Below are 18,857 nucleotides of genomic sequence, written 5' to 3' on the forward strand. Positions count from 1 at the left end.
TCATCAGTGAGCTAAGAATAACTACTAAGATTACTAAGCCTAACTAAGGGCCCAGCTACAGAATGCTCTTTTTCGGTCCTTTGAGTATATGAAAAGACAAATACCTGGCCTTATAGGAAAACTTCTAACACACTACCAATGTTTATTTTTAGCCTCCTATTAGTGAAGAGCCTGGCAGGAGGAGACCATTTGCTGCAACAGGTGAGGATTCAGGTCATCGCAGACAACTGTCTAATTCTTCTAAAACGCTTCTTGCAGCTCATCCCACAGCTGCCAGTCAGTCCCAGGCACTGGAAGACATTACCAGTGGGAATACTGCACAAGCGCACATAGTAGGTCATAATAATGCTGCCACAAAATTGATAGAAAGTGATGTACCAGAAAAATAGACTTGCGCCCTTGAGAATCAACTTTTACATCGCTATTTCAGTTTGGAGATCTCCAAGGCGAGCCAATCTAATATGTGATTAAAAGTGTATGGGAAGACAAAAGTTTGCATTTTCTTTTTCAGAGGATTAAGTTCCAAAACGCTTACCCTAGGAGAGTCATTCTTGGTTTTGGGATCATCAGGAAGGTCCTAGGGAAGATTCTTTGGCTTCAGTATTGCTTTTCTCAAGCTTTTGTTTACAAAAAACTGCATTCCTTGCATATGCAAAAAAATACTTTGGGGATGCCTTACATTTCAGCTCGTATTTCTTAAAAAAAGGTATGATATATCCATCTTATTTACTGTGCATTCTTTGTCCCGATTTTCCCATTATTTGTATTTTACCAAAGCAAAAAAGATGACATATGTATAATTTTAAATGTAAAGAAGGATCTATGTGATTGGTTTGCTCTCAAATCTGTAACTATAAAAAGTATGTTTTTGTGTAAAAGCACTCAAGAATGTGCAGCTATATATGAAACTGCATTGCTGGATTCTATTTAAAGACATAGTATCTATTTTTTTCAGGGTCTCCATAGTTAGTATTAAGTATGGAGTTTGAGTGGACATAACTGGGATAGTTTTGCAGATACTTCCTTCAATACTGGTTATTAATAGGCAACAGTAAAATACAGGGAAAAATTGATCTGTTGATTTCATAGTGTCTTAAATTAACATACAGTATCTGCAATTTGTGCAGGTTGTTAAAATAGCAAACTTCAAATTATTCTCAATTTGAGAGGTGTTTTCATCTGAATTCTCATATGATTATAAAGTACCCTTAAAGAAGAGGCGTAACTTCTTAAAGACACTTTTTCTCTGTATTTCAAGGAATAAAAATTAGTCTGGAGGGAAACTAAGTGTTCCTTGTGAACTTTTTCTTTGCTTTATTTTGCAATATTTGAATGAAGTTCTGCTTAAATTGCGCTAGCTAAGATTAAATAATTTCAAACAGGTCTAAATACAATTTCACTGAATTTAAGTTATTGAAATACAACTTCATTTCTGTAGCTAAAGGATAGAGGTGGTTATATCCTGTAATTTCTTATTTTTTTTACTTTGATTTTAAAAAAAAAAATCAAAATTAACTGAGCAAGTAATTTATTTCTTCCAAGGGTAGATGAAAAGAACTTCAGCTTTTTGTTACTGGTTAGTTGTGAAAAAGCCTTCAATTGAAAACTGTCTAGCACAACTGCCTTAACCCCTGAATGTGTCCAAACAGAATGAACATTCTTATTATATGCAGTTTCATACTTGTATCACATCTCAGAAGTTGTTATAAAAAGTCCATTAATTTTTTTCAGTCATTGTCTTGTGAATCTCACTGAAATGAATTATGAATGCCTGCATTGTAAATGCGTACGGTAGCAGTGGCTTGACCAACAGTTAACAGTTTCAATACAAAATTGAGCCTTTTGTTTAGTAGTTGTTCATGTTCATTTATAACAGGCCACTTAAGTAACATCCTTTCAATATGCTGAAGTGACACATCTCAATCCCATGTTCGATCCCTGCCTCTTGCTATCCATGAAAATGATGAAAATGTAAATTTGGATTGAAGTTATATATAAAAGAAATACTTATATTTCCTTTCACTTTTTTCATTGGACAATATGCAGATTAAGCTTTTAGTGTGTAATTTTGTGATATTTTGACAAATTTTATAAAAACAACCCAAAAAACTCTAATAATGGTGTATTAATTTATTTTTGTTCCAAAAGTGTGAAAAAAAATCACCTTGAAAGAGTCTAAGGTTGTAGGCTTGCATGTGAATTCCTGTTGCCTCTGCTGCATGAAGGTATTAGGGGACTTCTCCAAGCTGAAGCAGGTTCTTAAAATGTAAGCCAGCTTTTTTTTCCAAGTTCCATAATGATTGTTCTTGTGACTGTGTATTTCAAAATGAAAAATGAGAGGTGAATGATAAATATGGCTGAAGGCAAAAGACAGTGACTAGTCCCTGTCTTGGTGATCTCCGTAGGCAGAGTAGTTTGGTGCCCACCTGAAGGGACACAGTCTAAGCAGCCCCATCTGACTGCGTTCAGGAATGCCCCCTTTGGCTCCCTCCTTGCTGCCCTTGCAGAGCGAGGCAGCATGCAAACAGCAGCAGCGTAACTGAGCTGGGAACACAAATATCAAAATTTAGAATAAAGCCCAAAGATAGTACTGGTTAAGCAGCTTGTTCTGCTGTAAGGCTCAACACCTTTCTGTAACTGGCATTCATGTTACAGAGCCATAGATTTGTCTTTGGACATGCATACAAGTGTCCAACATCCTTTCCAATGCCTGGTAAGTCCATTTAAGCTAACCTTCACAGTTTGTCTGTCTTAAGACTGAGTGTATCTAACATTTTTTCTGCTAAATAATTAACAAGTTTTAGACCTTTCACATGTCGAAACACTCTTGTGTGCTTATTACAGAATTCTGTGTACGTTTATCTTCATTTCTTTTGCTGAAAAATGACTCCATCAATACTTCAAAACTATACCTTGCTTAAACTCATTCATTAAGGTTTTTCTTTAGTCTTGCTCAAAATACTGGATTCTGAAGGCTTTTTAGGGAAGACAAGACTGGAGACAGCTGTTGTTCTTCATGGAGAACAGCTAACATTTTTCTACGAGGAATAGCAGTAGCCTGTCTGCACAACTGATCTCCTGGAGTTTAACAGGGTTAACAGGGATTTCGGTTTCTGCATGAGATAACAGAACAGAAACTAGTTTGTATTCATGGCAGCTTTGCTTCAGGCATCCCTGCTGTGCCGAGGTGGCAAACCACACTGGGCCTCCTTTCAGACTGAGAGTCAGCATTAGCTGATGTTCTTTTACTGAGCCATCCTCCAGCTACACTAACCCATACCTATAATTGTAAATCTGCTCTCTTCATCGCAGAGTTTTGGAGAGAGAAATACAGGACTGTGTAATACTTCCACAACTCCACTAAAAAGTGAAGTTAAAAAAAAAGTCCCCGAACCTAACCCGGTAATGGAATTTACACAGCAAGCAGAGGTGGTATTATTATATGACCCAACTAATAACAAAACTTCAAAGTACAGCTAAAACAGCAGCATAATATTTTAAAGAATTCTAAGCATCAAGGTTAGCAGTTTTAAGGCAAGGCTTTGTGTTAATACCATCAAAGCTGATTAGTTGTGGTTTCTTTTTAATAACAAAAGAGTTAATGCCTTCAGCTACATAAAACCAAATTGCAGTCTTCATACTCCCCTAAAATGGGCATCCAAGTCAGTCACTAGAAAGGAGCTTTCATACTCCAACAGTAAATGAATGCTTGTGGTCAAGTGACAAATACAGAACTTTAAACCTCTAAAAAGGCTTACACAGTACAGTTGTAGGCTTTGCCCAGTTACCTGAAAATGTGACAGGTCAATAAAATATTATCATCACAGAAAACAAGTAAAGTTTGTAACCAGAATGGGGGTAATTACATTTTCTCATGAATTTTGCAAGAAGGTCGCATTGCTAGACTAGAGCTCTATGAAACACAAAGTTGCTGCCTTCTGGTACAGTGAAATGCACAGAAACACAAGAATCCCCCCAGCGAAGGGAAGACTTCTGAGTTGGGTGAGTTTTGTTTCTTGCTTTAATTTTCACATAAACAACCCTTAACTGGTATTAGAACTAGCCTTGGCCCACATGGTCAAGTAAAAGCAAGTCTAAAACCCTGCCTGTAAACAGCTGCTAATAAACGTTCACCTTTAACCATAAATTGGAAGTCTGTGGGAGGATTTACCAGTAACGGTCATACTTAATTATTTATTTGGTTTCCATATTGAATCCTTTAAGGCCAGAAGAACGTTATTACTACTTGTAAGTAGGAAAAGGCCTAAATTGCCAAATCTACAACTGCAATTACATCATTTCATTCATAGCTGAAAAAATGAGTCAGATGACAGTTATAGTAGGTTTTTTTCCCCACAACCTATACTTTTATCTGTAACATAAAAATTGGAAAGAACCAAGACTGCAAGAAGGAAGATAAAGCCACAGGACTTCATTAGAAACCCAGGCTTCATAAATGAATTTCAGAAATACTTCATAAAAAAACTACACAGCTTCACCCTAAAGAAAAAAAAGCCACCAAACAGAAATGGTTAGAAAGGCTGTTATATTCAAAGTACTAGGTCTTGGTCAATATTTTGTATTATTATATACAACAATGCATGTGTTTCCTGAAGGGAAAAAAAAAAACCAACACAAAAACACCCACCAATGCACGGAGAAAACAAGTATCAAAGACTCAAAAAAAAAAGACTAAGGTTTAACTATTTCTTGAACTCTTCAATCATATAGGTATCAATGAAGATACTGAAATCAACTTGATCTCACAGAAAGGAAAAAAATAGAAAAATAATTTAAAATATTATAATAGCTTAGAATAACTATTTAAACTGAAACAAGACAAGAAGCAGAAAGTACCAAACTGCTATTAAATGCTGTGTCTAGACTCTGAAGGGTAGAAAATACAAATCTTAACCAAGGAAAAGTAGCTCTAGCTCAAAAAAAACATATGAACAATTACAAGGATGTGGAAGGATAGTTCTGAAGTGCCTACTGAAAATTTGGTCTGTTCAGATTAGGTAAAAACATGGCACTTTTTCTTTTTAAAACCACAAAGATTTTAAAATTTCCTGCTCTAAGAAAGAATTTTTTGGGAAGCAATGTAGTGATGAGGCAGAAGTGTCAAAACAAATGACTGCTCTTAAACTAGGTTAAGTCTAGCCTAAGAAAATAACCAGTATCTTAACCTGGAAGTGTATTTTGTTTCTACTGAAGAAATCCTCCCTTCAAGCCCCTTATGTTGCTTAAACAAAAATTTAACACATGGTCAGTATCAGACTGTCATTTTCAGTAGTTTATAGTGAATTTTGACTAAGTGATTGACACAAATGTTGTAAGGCTGAGTGTCTCCAAAAAAAAATAATACTAATTGCACTGGAGCTTCTACAGACCTGATGTTGTTCTGAACTACCTGCTCTGTGTGTCAGCTTTTTGCAGAAATGAAAGATACAGGATGCTTTAAAGCGTCTTAGGTTGTCAGCTTTAAAATCACTAAAGAGATTTTATGCAGACTGAATGAGACAAATTTAGATCTACTAGACATCAAAATATTGGATTAAGTCTATGTAACATACTGCTGTCATAGAATGACAGAAGTATAGTTTGTTTTGTAGTCTTCACCATTACCATTAAATTACGTGAAAGCAAAAATCATCCTTTTACCCATCCTTGATCACTTTCCTATTTAACCAATCTTAAACCATAGAAGATTGGAGTAATGCACTTTTTAAAAAGATCGAAAAACATTCATTTAATTTTGATCCTGTTAAGCTTCATTGCAGTTCCTATAGCAAGGGAAAGGAAAAAGTTGCATTGGGTTTGGAAGTCATATCGTATGTGTCACTACTGTTCTCTCTGTGGTAGGAAGTTTCTACATAAAACAGACACAAGCAAGATAAACAGCTAAAGCTACAGCTATGCCAGATGTAGCAACAGTAATAGCTGTAACGAGTAAATAGCAGAGTAACTCACGTCAGGCGTTAGGAACTTGCAGCCATGACTTTGTACAGTAGAAGCTGTAACAATCATATGTGTATTTTTATAGCTGGCTGTCCTATTTGATACTGCCATAAGCCTTCTTTTCCTGTTCCACAGCTACACGTCTTGATGCCATCATGAGGAGCAAAAGCTAAAAATGAAAGGCATACTCTAAATGAAGTGTGAAATCTTTTATAGAGAGATTTGCTAAAAGAAAAAAAAAAAAGTCAAGTGTCCAGATAGAGAACTAGCACTGAAGTACTCCTAGCTGTCCTGTGCAAGAAAGCTTTTCTTCATTTGTTGGTCTCCCCACTCTTCCACCTAAAACACATATTTTTGTGGTTAGTTTTACTAACATGCCCAGCATTTCAGCAGTGTTAGACACTTAGTAGATACTTAATATAGTAATAATGTGCAAACAGAAGTTTGGACACTGCATCAATGCTCAGTTAAACAAGGATGTGACCTAAACAGAAACCAGCACTTTCATGAATTATATTCAGTAACTGAATAGCCAACATGCCTAACTGGATTGTTCAGCCTGTACAAGAACCTGCTAGTGTAACCTGATAACTCTGTTGAAATAGCTTCAGTTCTGTTATTTCTTCTGCTGTGATAAAACTTATATTTCAAGCGTGGACATGCAAGAAAGAGAAATGAATCTGCCTTCTAGGACGCATGATTTACAAGTGATTCAATGGTGTATTTTTGTTTCATTTACATCAATATAAAACTCATTCAGTCAAACAGTAATAAAAATGCAGTAGTTCCTGCAATTTCTTACTTTACAATTCAACAGAATAGATGGATAGAAATCTGTTACTGTAGACTTATCACAGGTGGAAACTGCAAGCGGAAGTACAGATGTAAGCCATAAAGCTGTGAGACACAAACTTAATGGTGTCACAGTTACAGATTTAGCAAAGCAGACAGTGAAATTTCCACAAGATGTTGAGTGATACACATGTATTGATCTCCACCGTCCTGGTCCTGTAAGTGACGTGAGACACAGTCCTCTTACTGCATGTTATACTTTTTCCTAGAATGCTTCTCCCTTATTTACAATCAGTTCATTTTTTTTCTAACATAACAGCATTGGCATGGGTTTATTCTTTTAACTAGTGCTTACCTGAGTAAGTCTTCCAGGTTCTCCAAAAGATGGGACTTTAAAAATAATACCCCAAGAGCTAGGAACAATATTAATAGCAACAAACGTTTCACATCCCAGACTTCTTCCCCTTACTTTGTATTCTATCATATTCCAGCTCTGCTTAGCAGCTTCTACATAAAGTCTGACAGCACATTTGGTATTGTACATGCTTTATTAAAATGGTACTCGTATTTACAATATCTGCAGAAACAATCCCTCCCAAGTCTTGCATTCAGACAGACACGCACACATACACACGCGCGCACTCCCCTTCACTCTACAGGGGTGTGAAGGCTATGCTCCCAAAAGTTAGGCAGCTTCTGGAAGAGGAGGAAGGGTGACTTTTTTTTTTTTTAATTACTTAAAAAGAAGCATGGGAGTATGCATTTGGCCATCACAATGCTAATTTAAGTATATGTAGTATTAACATATGGCAGTAACACTGAGTATTCCTCTTTTACATTCTATACACAGAATGACATCAAGGTTTTCCAGTCAACAGAACTTTCTAACTTCAGTCTCAATGCTGCTTGTAGTGACTATGAAACCACAATTTGGGGCTTTCCCTTAAAACAATTCAAGTCTATGTAAGCGAAATAAGGCACAATTAATATTCGATTTGATTTAGACAATGGGAAAAAGGAAGGTGGGGAGGGCAGGCTTCAGATAACAGTTGTTGCAGAGGAAACAGTTTTACCCAATCCTTTTGAGAAAAGGATGAATTTTACCCCCATCCTGATCTGCATGGACTTCTCGTAGAGAACTGAAGTATTCTGCCAGGGCTACTAACGCCCACATACAAAACAAAATTGGAAATTCACATTTTCACACCAGTTTCAGTAGTCTAACCTACTGATACTGATGTACATGAGTACATCTTTCTTTAATGCTGAAGGAGAAGACACACATGAAACAAGTTTCAAATCTTTCACTGAGCTTGAAGACTCGCGTCTTTAGAGAGCTTGTAATATATGCTATTTGAAAAGGCTTCAGCTTACTGATAAAAAGGAATAGCGTTTTTGCCTTTAAATCCCTGGCCCCTCTTCACTAACGAAGCCTTACCAGACATTACAAATAAACTGCAACAAAACGGTTGGCAGCACAAATAATGTCTAGTATTCAAATCTTCATTTGTGAGTATATTATTTTCCTTGTACAAAACCTGTTGAATGTTTTTCGCAGCAGATGAACTGTACCCAAAGATGCAGGACATTCTGTGATGGGGATTAAGAGGTTGCAGTTCCGAAGGCCCCTGACTTTGGTTGTTTACAAAGTTCATTCCTGTTTAGTGTGATCCTTGGTATCTTCCTCATCTGTGTATTCTGATGGTTCTTCCCCTGGTTTTAGGAGTCTACCTACGTAGTCGTATTTTTCTGAAAGAGATTTATGATTCCATTACAATCAAATACAGCTAGTTAGCCTGCACTGCTGCAAATGCACTTCTTCCCATACATGCTAAGGTTCTGAGCCTGAATCCCTGAAACTGATGGCAATTTATCAGCAAGCTCAGCTCTTAAAACCATCTTAATACCATTGCTGCTCACCACTTTTTCTGCTCACAGTACTTTGTTTCAGTTCTCCCACAGCTCATCAGCCCAGGTTTATCACACAGTGGCTGAAAACACTGCTACTAAATCCAGCACAAATTCCCTCAGCTTGTTTTGATTTCAATTAATGTGAAAAATTGTTTCCCCTCCCTCCAGAGACATACTTTCATACTCCTCAGAAATTATTTCAAGACAAACTTGTTCAACCCTTCATGCCAAAACAGCTCTTAGTCCTAATCATAATTCAATGGAAGCCAAAGCCAACGACGTGAGAGCAGGAATTCATTGGCTAAGCTACACTCAGATTCAGGAGTGAAACTCCACGCTGCATAGCTGAGAACACCTTTCTTGTACAAAGTCAGCGGGCTGAAAAAGCTATAGCAGGATACAGTAGAATCCTCACTAATTCCTGAAATTCCTGGTCATTTCCTAAGAAAGCTACACTGCGTTAACGTTGCTATCGACATCTCTTTAAAAGATGCCCCGAGCCCAAATCAGTCATTTTTATTAAAAGCATTTCCTTAAGCTAAAGACGTTCTCATTTGAGAATTTACCTTTAAATTGCATTTCCCACTCTCTTACACTTTCCATCTGTACAGCATTTAAGTCCGATAGGTCATCATATTCATCTCTGAGTGCATCTTTATCTAGACAGAAAGTTGCTAGTCCCCTGGAGGCATCTCTGCCAGCAAATATTCCGTATGGACCCTCTGGAAACAAAAAGACAAAACCAATACCTTCAAGTCTTTGTTTATGGTGTCTGATCTCAATTCATTACAATCTGCTGAAGCGGTGCATCAAAAGTCCCACAGTTTTGCAGTGACAGGAACAGCAGCAGTTTCAACACCATGGCTGTTCAACGTTCAACAACACTGCAATTCAAACTTAAGTATCACTCGGAGATAAAGTCTGCTGAGAGAAGCAGAATCGGAAAACGAGCTTTGGAGGGGTATCTGGAAAAAACCCTGACACTCGGTGCACGTCAGGTGATGCAAATTCCAAAGAGACTGGAGGCTGGAATTCAAAAGAAAGCTACTTCTATTAAGCAAAACAGAGAATATTTAAAAGTCACGCATGAACAGAACCAAATTATATAGACATCTTAGAAATCCATTTAGAGTGCTAATCAATCATTTCACTTCACTTATAGAACCACCATAACTTGACAGACAGCTTGTCTTTTGACACGTTTCTTACGCCTGTGGAAATCACACTGCAAGTGGTTTTCCTCGTTTATTTTGGGCAGCAGATCATATACCCATATACCTGTCCTGTATTGTTCCTGAAGACTGCACCGATCTTCATGTTAACAATGTAAAACTAGTACTTCCCTTGTGTTTTTTGACTGACACAAAGAAGCACAAAGACACTGATAAAATACTGAGCTTTTCAAAGCTAAAATTTTCAAAGAAATAATGCCATGGGAGTGGGATGATTTGTAAACCAATAGCTTCAGAATGAGGTTGATAACTGGCTTCCCCAAACTCAAAGAACTCCAAGCATACCATTATCTTAGTTTTTCTTAACCTAAAACCAACTACCTTAATTCAGCTCAATTAAACATACAGAAGAACAACAACAAAAACCCCAACACTTTAAAATTTTCTACACTAACAGTGGCTAAGGAGCAGGGAAATGCCCAAAGCATTACAAAGAGTGGTCTCTATTTGAAAACAAATAGGCCAGGACCTTTCTCTGGCTCACCTCTTGGAGACAACAGTGGCCATCAGCCTGAAGAAAGGGCAGCGCTCATGGTAAGAACGAACATAAGCAAGTGGAAACGCACTGTCCCTCACCCCTACTGCTGTAATGACTAACAGCACCCCTGTGCTTGTCCTTTCGGATATTTAGCTCCAGGAATGGCATCCACAGTAACCACCTCTGTGATCAGGGAATACGTCTGTGCTATTTAAGAAAACGTCTTGAAAAATGGGATTCAGAAACTGAAAACAAACCTATACCAAGATGTTTAATTTATTCATTTAGTGTGCTAGTCACTTCTCATAAACCAGGTAAGAGGTAGTAATGGCCACCACCTGCAATGTAACAGAGCTCTTCAACAGGAAGTCTTGCTTTACTCCAAAACAGCCGCCATTCAGCTCATCCAGCTGTTCATGTTCTGAATGAAGAACACAGGACCACAAAGTTATAAACTGCTTTTGCAAAAATCACATGCAATCCATAAATCCTTGAGAGCAATTACAACTTGCTATGTAACCTCCCTGCCAACAGTATTTTGTCCCAGATTTTTCCTTTCCCTGAAGTGTTTAAACCAAAGCTTCCATAAACTCTGCTGGCTGTTTGAGTAATCCGTTCTCAAAATTCTGGCTAACCAGCGTTAGAGCAGGACACTGCCCCTTCCCTTCAGCTCTGCATTTAGTGGTTCATGGAGCTTTACAGCCACTGCTGAGAGGCCACCTCCTGATCCACCAGCTTGATTCCAAGTATTTCTATTAAAGAGAGAATTACTTTGTATTTATCAGTACCAAGCCCTGAACACCCTTATATCTCAATAACACACTTAGCTGAAAGCATGAATGCCTTTAGAGCATCTCAGTTTACTTTAAGACTAATGGATCCAGAATTTCTGCAAATGTAAGGCAGTGTTATTATACCACAACTTTTTTTTTTTCTCCTTTTCTAGAACTGATTTTATGTGTTCTAGCACGTTTACTACAGAAGTATTCAGGAGCCACAGAGAAACCACCAAGCCAGGTCCAAGTGTTCAGCAGAATGCTGACTGATAAAAACAAGCCCTCAAACCTCAACAGCATCTCAAATTCCAGCTCTGCAAACGTAACTTAAAGATGTGTCACATTCTTTCATCCCTTACTAAAAAGCAACTATTGAATCATTTAACAAATGATCATTTAAAAAATAAAGGAGTACAAGCCCGGCTTTACTTTAGTTAAAGAGTTGCTAAAGCAGAAGTTCAGACATCTCGATACAAGCAATCTACTTGAAAATTTAAAGCTTCTATTCAGATACTTCTACACAGAGATTGAACAGAGCATTTTATATTAATGTAGAATATACAGGGCTGGTTTTTGCTGTAAGCCTTTGTCTGTTATTCACTTTTACATGAATGGTCTTAAATGGTGCAATGGTCTTAAAAAGGTGTTTTGCACATCAGATTTCTAGGGAGAATCACTCAGGAAGGTGCAAGCATGGAGAACTCGGGGAAAAAAGACCTGCCTCGTGAGCATTACTCCGTGGCAGACATTAATGTGATCCTTACAGTCCTCCCACTGAGTTCTTTCACGACCAGATGCAATTCTCTCTGCAACTCCTACCTATAGTCAGTCCTTCTTTTGTTTCCTTTTGTCTGCCTGTCTATTTAGACTGGCTCCTGTTCTAAATAATTGATTGCATCACTGATACACGTACTGAAGAGATTGTAAGGAGAGATGCTAGTAGCAAAGGTATGTACACTAAACCAATTTTTCAAGACTGCCACAAAATTTCAACCATTTTCTTTTCCTATAACCCCCAGATTAGCTACTTCCTAGTCCAAATCTTCTTTAACCAATTCTCCTCCCACACCTAGTTGGCATCTCACAGCAACAAAAGGAAGTCAGGCAAGGATCAAAAATCATTAAAACATCTCCTACACATTCCTTGGCTACACACGGCTCTGAGCCTCACACCAAGGAAAAGTCTGTTCCTTGAAGAACACTTTTCTTCCCATCCCTGCTTTCACACATGGAAACACTGCTACGTAGCCTTTATTTTAGCATAAGCTCAGCTCTGAGATGAAACCGTTATCGAGACTATGCATTTGCCTACATTATCTCCACATCTGTCACACCACATTTGCACACTGCCTGTTTCCCTGTGTAAAGTCCCCGTTTACCTTATAACCCTACCTTGCATAAAGCATGTCCTTCTTTAAGCCGGGGCAGGTGCAAAATGTTGCTCCCCACCGCCTGCTTCCGCCCCCAGCAAGTGCAGATTCTCACTTCCTTCCAGGATCCAATTAAAAATCTGGACTTCTTGATGAATTTATTCCAGCCTGACATTCATCTTTACTCACAGATGAACTGAGTAGGCTTCAGACTTGGCAAAATCAAACTCTCTTCAGCCAAGGAAAATACCTCTCCAATTCCTGTACTCGGGAGCAGGATTTCAGCACCTCCTAGCCTGTTTTTGGATCTTAAATGATTATTTAATTTCTCTTTGCTTATATATGTCAAAGAGCAGCAGACACAGAAAAATAAATGTAACATTAAAACACCGTATTTAAAAATTTTCAGAGAGAGATGAAGCTATCCAAGCTGAAGTTTTTATTCGCAAGCGCTGTTTACAGTCACTTGGTCCAAAAAACACTAAGCTGGATCTTGGAACAGCACATGGTTGAATTTTCAAATGATTTGACCACAAATTCCCCCCAAACCTATGCTGGAGCTCCAACTTTAAGTAGATATTCTCGGTGTACCAGCAGGGCTGTCTGAGCACTTCAGCTGCATACCAGTTTTGCAGAAGATCCCAGACTACTGCTCCAGGACCAGCCGTGGAGGCGAGCACTGCTCACCGAGCTCTGGTTGCTCCAGTGCCGTGCAGGGACCTGCACTGCCAACAGCTGCACGCGGGCTCGGTATCTAACGAGGCGATACCATAACCTACACAACGGCACTCATTCTCACCAGGCTGATGCAAGCTCTCCGAAGAAGCCACGCAGGCTAACAAGGTTCAGTTGTAAAGCAGCTTCCATTTCTGGGAGCATCCTCCAAGCAGTCCCCAGCCATGCAGACCCCTGCAGCTCCTCTTTGCACCCATGTGTGCCACACAGACACTGGCAGCACAGCCCGGCTTCGTCTGCAGCTTGGAAATTCACAGGCAGCTTTTAAGCTGCAGACAAGAATAAGGACAAATCCCTCTTTTAATATAAGTGAAGGGAACAAAGGGAGAAAGACCAGGAATTTATTGACGGCTGCACTGTTTTACCACCTGGTCTACCTTTTCCGGTCAAAATCAATGCAAAATTTCCATTACGTGTTTAAAATTTTCCATCTGAATCCCAAGATGTTAGTTCAGTGTTGCTTCTCTTACGAGGGAATGAAAAAGCTACAAATTATACAAAGCCATTTTGAGATGCAGCTTAAAAGCAGCAGCTTTCTTGTAAGATATATCATTGGAATTCAGGGTGACATTTTCAACTTCACTGCTCCAGATTCACATGAAAGGAAAGATTTGGATCAACCTCAAGTTACAACTTGCATGGAAAGTAAGTGTTCTTACGAGGATGATCCACGAAGTCTACGTGCTAAAACAGGAACTGTTTAGAAAACGGATTTAGGGCCTACATCTGACTTGTTGGGCACAGGGCTAGAGGGCCTCGAATCTTCTGCCTCTCTCTCTCCTGCCTGCTTTCTCTTTACCTCCGTGAGGTAAGCACGAGAACCACCGACCCAATCTGAACTGAAGAGGCAGACAAAAAGCACTGCAAGGAGTTCAGTTGTCAGGGGCTCCTGGCAGGCAGCTCCACGCTGAAGGAGGACGCAGATCACCCCGCATCTCCTTAGCGAGAAGCGCTCTGCCCACTGCTTTGTTCCTCAGTAAGGCGAGCGATGCTGGCCAGGTTTCTGACTGCATGCAAGAGAGATTCCCTGCTTTGTACGGGATTGCACACCTACAAGTCATTGACAACAGTGAGACGATCACACCGCAATAAATCACACCTCCAGCATACCTGCCTGGCCCCCAGACCTCAGGTGGCTAGAACCTGAATGATTTAATAGGAACGAGGGATTTATCCAAACAGACAGCATTACCAAACTTCCATCAAACACACAGCTGTTCCAGTTTTAAGATTCCTTAAGGTATTGATATTATTATTAATATTCAGCCTATTAAGGGGCGAGGGAAGGAGCCCACAGACACAAAGCAGGAGCAGCGGAGGGCAGAGAGATGCATCTTCCTGCACAAAACCACTGCATTGTTCCCTGCTCTCAAGGAATGGCTCTAAACTTTTTTTGGTTCTACTTCTCCTGGTAGTAATTTTCCAGAAACACTGTATTTTTGAAAAGTTGAGTCTTGGGGCAAGAGGCACCTCCCTTACAGACACGGAGGAGCTGGCAAGCATCAAAATAAACCACAGAAGACCCACACCTTACAGGAAGCACTTCCCCCCAATCTTATCCTCTATAGTTATCTGTAAGCCCTTGGCCTGTTGTGTTCTTAAGATAAAGCCACCCTTAACAGAGCCCTCCAGACACAGCACGTGTCCCTCCTGCAGTATTTCATGTTGCCGTACCATGCTCTTGGAAAGGAAGTATTCAAAAGCATCAGCACCAACCAGGAGGGTAACTTTTAAATACAGCCACAATTAAGCTTATAGCACTTAATTCCAAAGGAAGTCTGGCAGCCTCGGGTTATTTTTATACAAATGATGGAGGAAATGGCAATGTTTACTACAGATCTTCTCAGTCTTTAGTATCAGAAATTGTAGCTCTTATTGCATTTGCAACATGAAGCGAAGCTAATTTTCCCCTAATGAAAAATGAAATATGATGGAGGTATTTGTGGAAGGAAACACTACTACTACCTAATATATTCTTCTTGGAAGAAAAATGGGAAGTAGACACCTTTGTGACACTTTGAAAGACAGAAGTGGGTTAGAAATGAATTCACAGTGAAAATGTGGGGATGGAAAAAATCAGGAAATTGATTTTTTTTTTAATTGTGAAAAACTAAGACCCAAGAAGTGATGTGGAACAGCTGCTTACACTGGATCACATATAATCCTGCTTTGTCATGCTCTAAAGCCTATATTTTTCATAACCGCACAGAGTATTTGGTAAGTTTGTCTAACTAAACCTGTTTATAGCATTATACTAGCACACCAATTTAAACTCCATTAATATTAAGATTTGTTAAGAGTGCTTTATCTCTTATTATCCCCTTCGACTGACCAATAAACTACCAGGAATCTTAATGTAAACAATTGTGAAATTTAATGTTATCCTAGCTGAAACAGTAAAAGCTATGCCTCGTGACACAGGTGTAAAAACCAACACAGCACGCAGGAAAGGTATTGATCACTAAGTCTAAGACACGAGACGTGATCACAGATGGGGAAATCACTCCCCAACAGTTCCTCTGATGTTCTGGTTCCATGATACTTTTAACATTGAGCCATTAACAGTTTGCTTTGTTGCTTTTAGAGCTTGCAGATGATAAAGGGAAAGGTAATTAATTAAGATTAATAACCAAGCATTCTAGAACACTTACTCATCTGGGCACAAACCCAAGCAATATTGAATACAACTAAAAGTAAAGCGTTGAAACAAAGGGTATGCTCGCAAGACAGAGGACTATCCCAGGAAGCAGCATTTTGGAAAAGAGGTGTGTAAGTGAGGTTTTGAAAGAGTTCAGTGTAAGCTGACTGATTCTTGGAGGCACAGACCAGACAGCTGAACATGTGACACAACCTTCCTGCTCTCACCTGAAATGTATTAGACATACCAAAGACTAATTACCACTGGGATAAACTGTGGAAGTCTTAGAGGAAACAACATAAGAAAAAAAAGTTTGAAAATTGTTTTGATTAAATGCTCAAGAAACTGAAATTTTCAATCTTATTTGAAAGGATGACTTGAACAGTCTGTCCATTTTTGTTTTAAATCTTAACCGTAGGTATTTAGCGGGCTCTTTAGTGAAATAGACCAAAGCATGACAGGACTCAGTGGATGGAAATTTAAAAATAGCAGAGCTTCTAATAAAATCAAAGCTTGGCGGGACCTTTAATAGAATCTCCACTGTAGGACAAAGATCTGGACTGTAGGACAATTTTGTGCACTACAGGCCTTATGCTAGAGGCAGAAAAATAAGAAACAGTTTTGCATCCAAACTGTAGTGAGGAAGAAAGAACAGACTTCAAGACATCAGAAGGCTTCTGAGACAGCCGCGTTACTCAGCAATCACCCAGCAGTCAAGCAATACCTGCGGTTCGATAACAAGCCCTCAGCCAATGCTACTTGCTGCCCTCAAAGCTGAAGCTGTTTCGCATCAGTACCTCAACAAAGCACGAGCAGCACACAGTCCCAGACTGCACTGTCAGCAAAGCCAGTGTCCTCAACCATTTCTTCTGTTAAAGAACATTTAGCCCTTGCTCTGTCAGTATGCTTTACACTTCTCTTGCTATACTCCAGCATTTTATAAGGCATAAAATTACCAAGAGAACTTCCATGGACGTCTAGCTACTCTGACAGAAGTCCTTCTGGAAAGGTGTACCACTAGAAGCTGAAGAAGACTTCTCCACTCAACCCTTCTCAGATCTTTGAAGGCCTCCAACCACCCATTTGCTGTTTTTTCCTTTTCAACCAGAAAATATTTGCAAGAGAATACCTCCTGACATGCATCCACACAGGTAAACCACGTCAGCACAATTCAAAAATCAACACGTTTGGTAGAAAACAGAGCTGATGCACAGGTTGAGCATCACCATCCTAGCACTCAGGGTCCCACCTAGCAGAGAAAGTTGATGTCAGTTCTGTTACCAAAAGGACACCCTTCGCTACAGGGTTAAAACCCAAACAAACATATTTGCTCCGCTCCACGAAAAGCTGGATGCACTGCTGTAGGGAAACCAGCTGCTGCCACTTATCAAAAAAGCAGACTGACATCCTAGAACAGAAAGCTTTAGCCTTCTCACAGTAACAGGCCTCCAGAGGTTGAGGATGTGAACCAGTGACAGTATCTGCAATGAAGAGGCCAGAACTCATGTTTGATATACAACAGTTAAAATGAATGCTTAGACTATGGCTCAATATCCTTTCATGGGGCAAGTTATGAAGGAATCTGTCAACTGGCTGTTGTTTTAAGCTTCGTATGCATACGTAACATACGTTTCATTAACATAGGTATTACCCGCATTTTACACCAGCATACAGGTCTCAATTTAAAAATCCCTGAAGCAAGTAAGACGAAAGAACTAGTCCGATGAAGGGTACGAAAGCTGCAGCACACCAGGCTGTATTCTCTCTGCTTTCCCGGTCAACAGACATAAACGAGGCACGGCCAGGTGGTTCAGCCTCCAGCGTTAACTTTTTCAGTACCAGTCGGAAAAACATTTCAGTTATGGCACTTTCAGCCAGCAGAGCTGGTACCACAAACTTTGAGGGGAGCAGGAGTACACTAGCCTCAATGTGCTGTCACTGCTCGTCACTTCCCTGGTAAGGACCAAAGATTTGCACGGTTATGTATTTTTCTTTTAGTAACCTAAGGTTAAAAAAAGCAAAAAACTGACTTAATGAATCGTTTCCTGGGGAAAAGGCACACAGTGTCCTTTCCGTCCTGCACCCGCCATACAAAGAGGCTCGTCACACCTACCGGGAAGGCTCCTACACGCTTTGATCAGACCGCCTTTTCCGAGGCACCGCTGTTTAAGCAAGCAAACGAGCAGCGGGCACGGGGCAAGGCGCCGAGGGCCGAAGCTGCCCCCACCTCGCCGCGCACAGCACGGGCGCACCACGGCGGCCTACAGCGCGAGCAGGGCCGGCTGCGAGGCACGCCTTCCCGGCCGTGCCTTTCGGACCCCGAGAGCCACGCCGGCCGCCTTCCCACCCCGAGGCCGCTTTCTGCGGCACCCCGTTACCGCCCGCCCTCCTGCGTGCCCCGGCCCCGGCCCGGCCCCGCGGGCAGCCGCCCGCCGCCCTCCCCGTGCTCACCGGGCCCGTAGAACTTGCTGCCTTTGGTCACGTCGAAGACCTTGCCGTTAACGGCCAGGAGGATGCGGGGGTCGCGGGCGCCGTCGAAGTGGCGCAGCTGCTGCAGGGAGAAGTCCCGCCGCTTCATCCGCGGCAGCGCGGCGGCCTGGCTCGGCCGCCCGGCGGCCCCCGGCCCGCTCCGCCTGGCCCAGCGGGCGTACAGCCGGTAGGCCGCCAGCAGCGCCAGCGCCAGCAGACCCACGTTCAGCAGCATCGCGCCGACGCCGCCGCCCCCCGCGCCCCCCTCCCCGCCGCCGCCGCCGCCGCCGCTGCCCTCGGTGCCGGACCGCCCCTCGCCGCCGGCCGCCATCACCGCCAGGACAGCGCCCGCCGCGCCACGCCTCCCCCCCGCCGCGACACGCCCCCGCCGCCGCCGCTCCCCGCCCCTCTCGTTGGGCCAAGCGCCGCTACCGCGCCTGCGCGGAGGCTGCCCCGTTTCCCCCCTCCCCTCCCCCGCCATGCGCGCGCGCACGGCCA

General features: G+C 41.1%; 2 protein-coding genes across 8 annotated transcripts in view; one reads left to right on the plus strand and one right to left on the minus strand.

Moving 5' to 3' along the window:
* The window catches only part of LARP1B (La ribonucleoprotein 1B), a 40,714-nt gene extending 33,011 nt beyond the window's left edge, over positions 1–7,703 (plus strand). For all 6 annotated transcript variants that reach the window (XM_066995982.1, XM_066995978.1, XM_066995979.1 and 3 more), the window contains one exon: positions 153–7,703. In XM_066995982.1, coding sequence (XP_066852083.1) covers positions 153–389 — 237 coding nt within the window. In that variant the 3' untranslated portion in view covers positions 390–7,703. The remainder of the gene's footprint in view (positions 1–152) is intronic.
* On the minus strand, positions 7,280–18,855 carry PGRMC2 (progesterone receptor membrane component 2). Of its 2 annotated transcripts, XR_010831098.1 has the most exons (4): positions 18,342–18,855; positions 10,710–10,792; positions 9,228–9,383; positions 7,280–8,499 (listed from the first exon to the last, which is right to left on the minus strand). XR_010831098.1 is itself a non-coding variant. In XM_048078103.2 (3 exons), the coding sequence occupies exons 1-3, from the start codon at positions 18,838–18,840 to the stop codon at positions 8,402–8,404; spliced, it is 753 nt and encodes a 250-aa protein (XP_047934060.2). In that variant the 5' UTR covers positions 18,841–18,855; the 3' UTR covers positions 7,280–8,401. The 2 variants fall into 2 exon arrangements, 1 of the variants encoding a protein (XP_047934060.2); XM_048078103.2 differs by lacking the exon at positions 10,710–10,792.
* Positions 18,856–18,857: the final 2 nt, after the last annotated feature.

The sequence above is a fragment of the Anser cygnoides genome, chromosome 4 (assembly GCF_040182565.1).
Source record: "Anser cygnoides isolate HZ-2024a breed goose chromosome 4, Taihu_goose_T2T_genome, whole genome shotgun sequence".
Taxonomy (NCBI): Eukaryota; Metazoa; Chordata; class Aves; order Anseriformes; family Anatidae; genus Anser; species Anser cygnoides.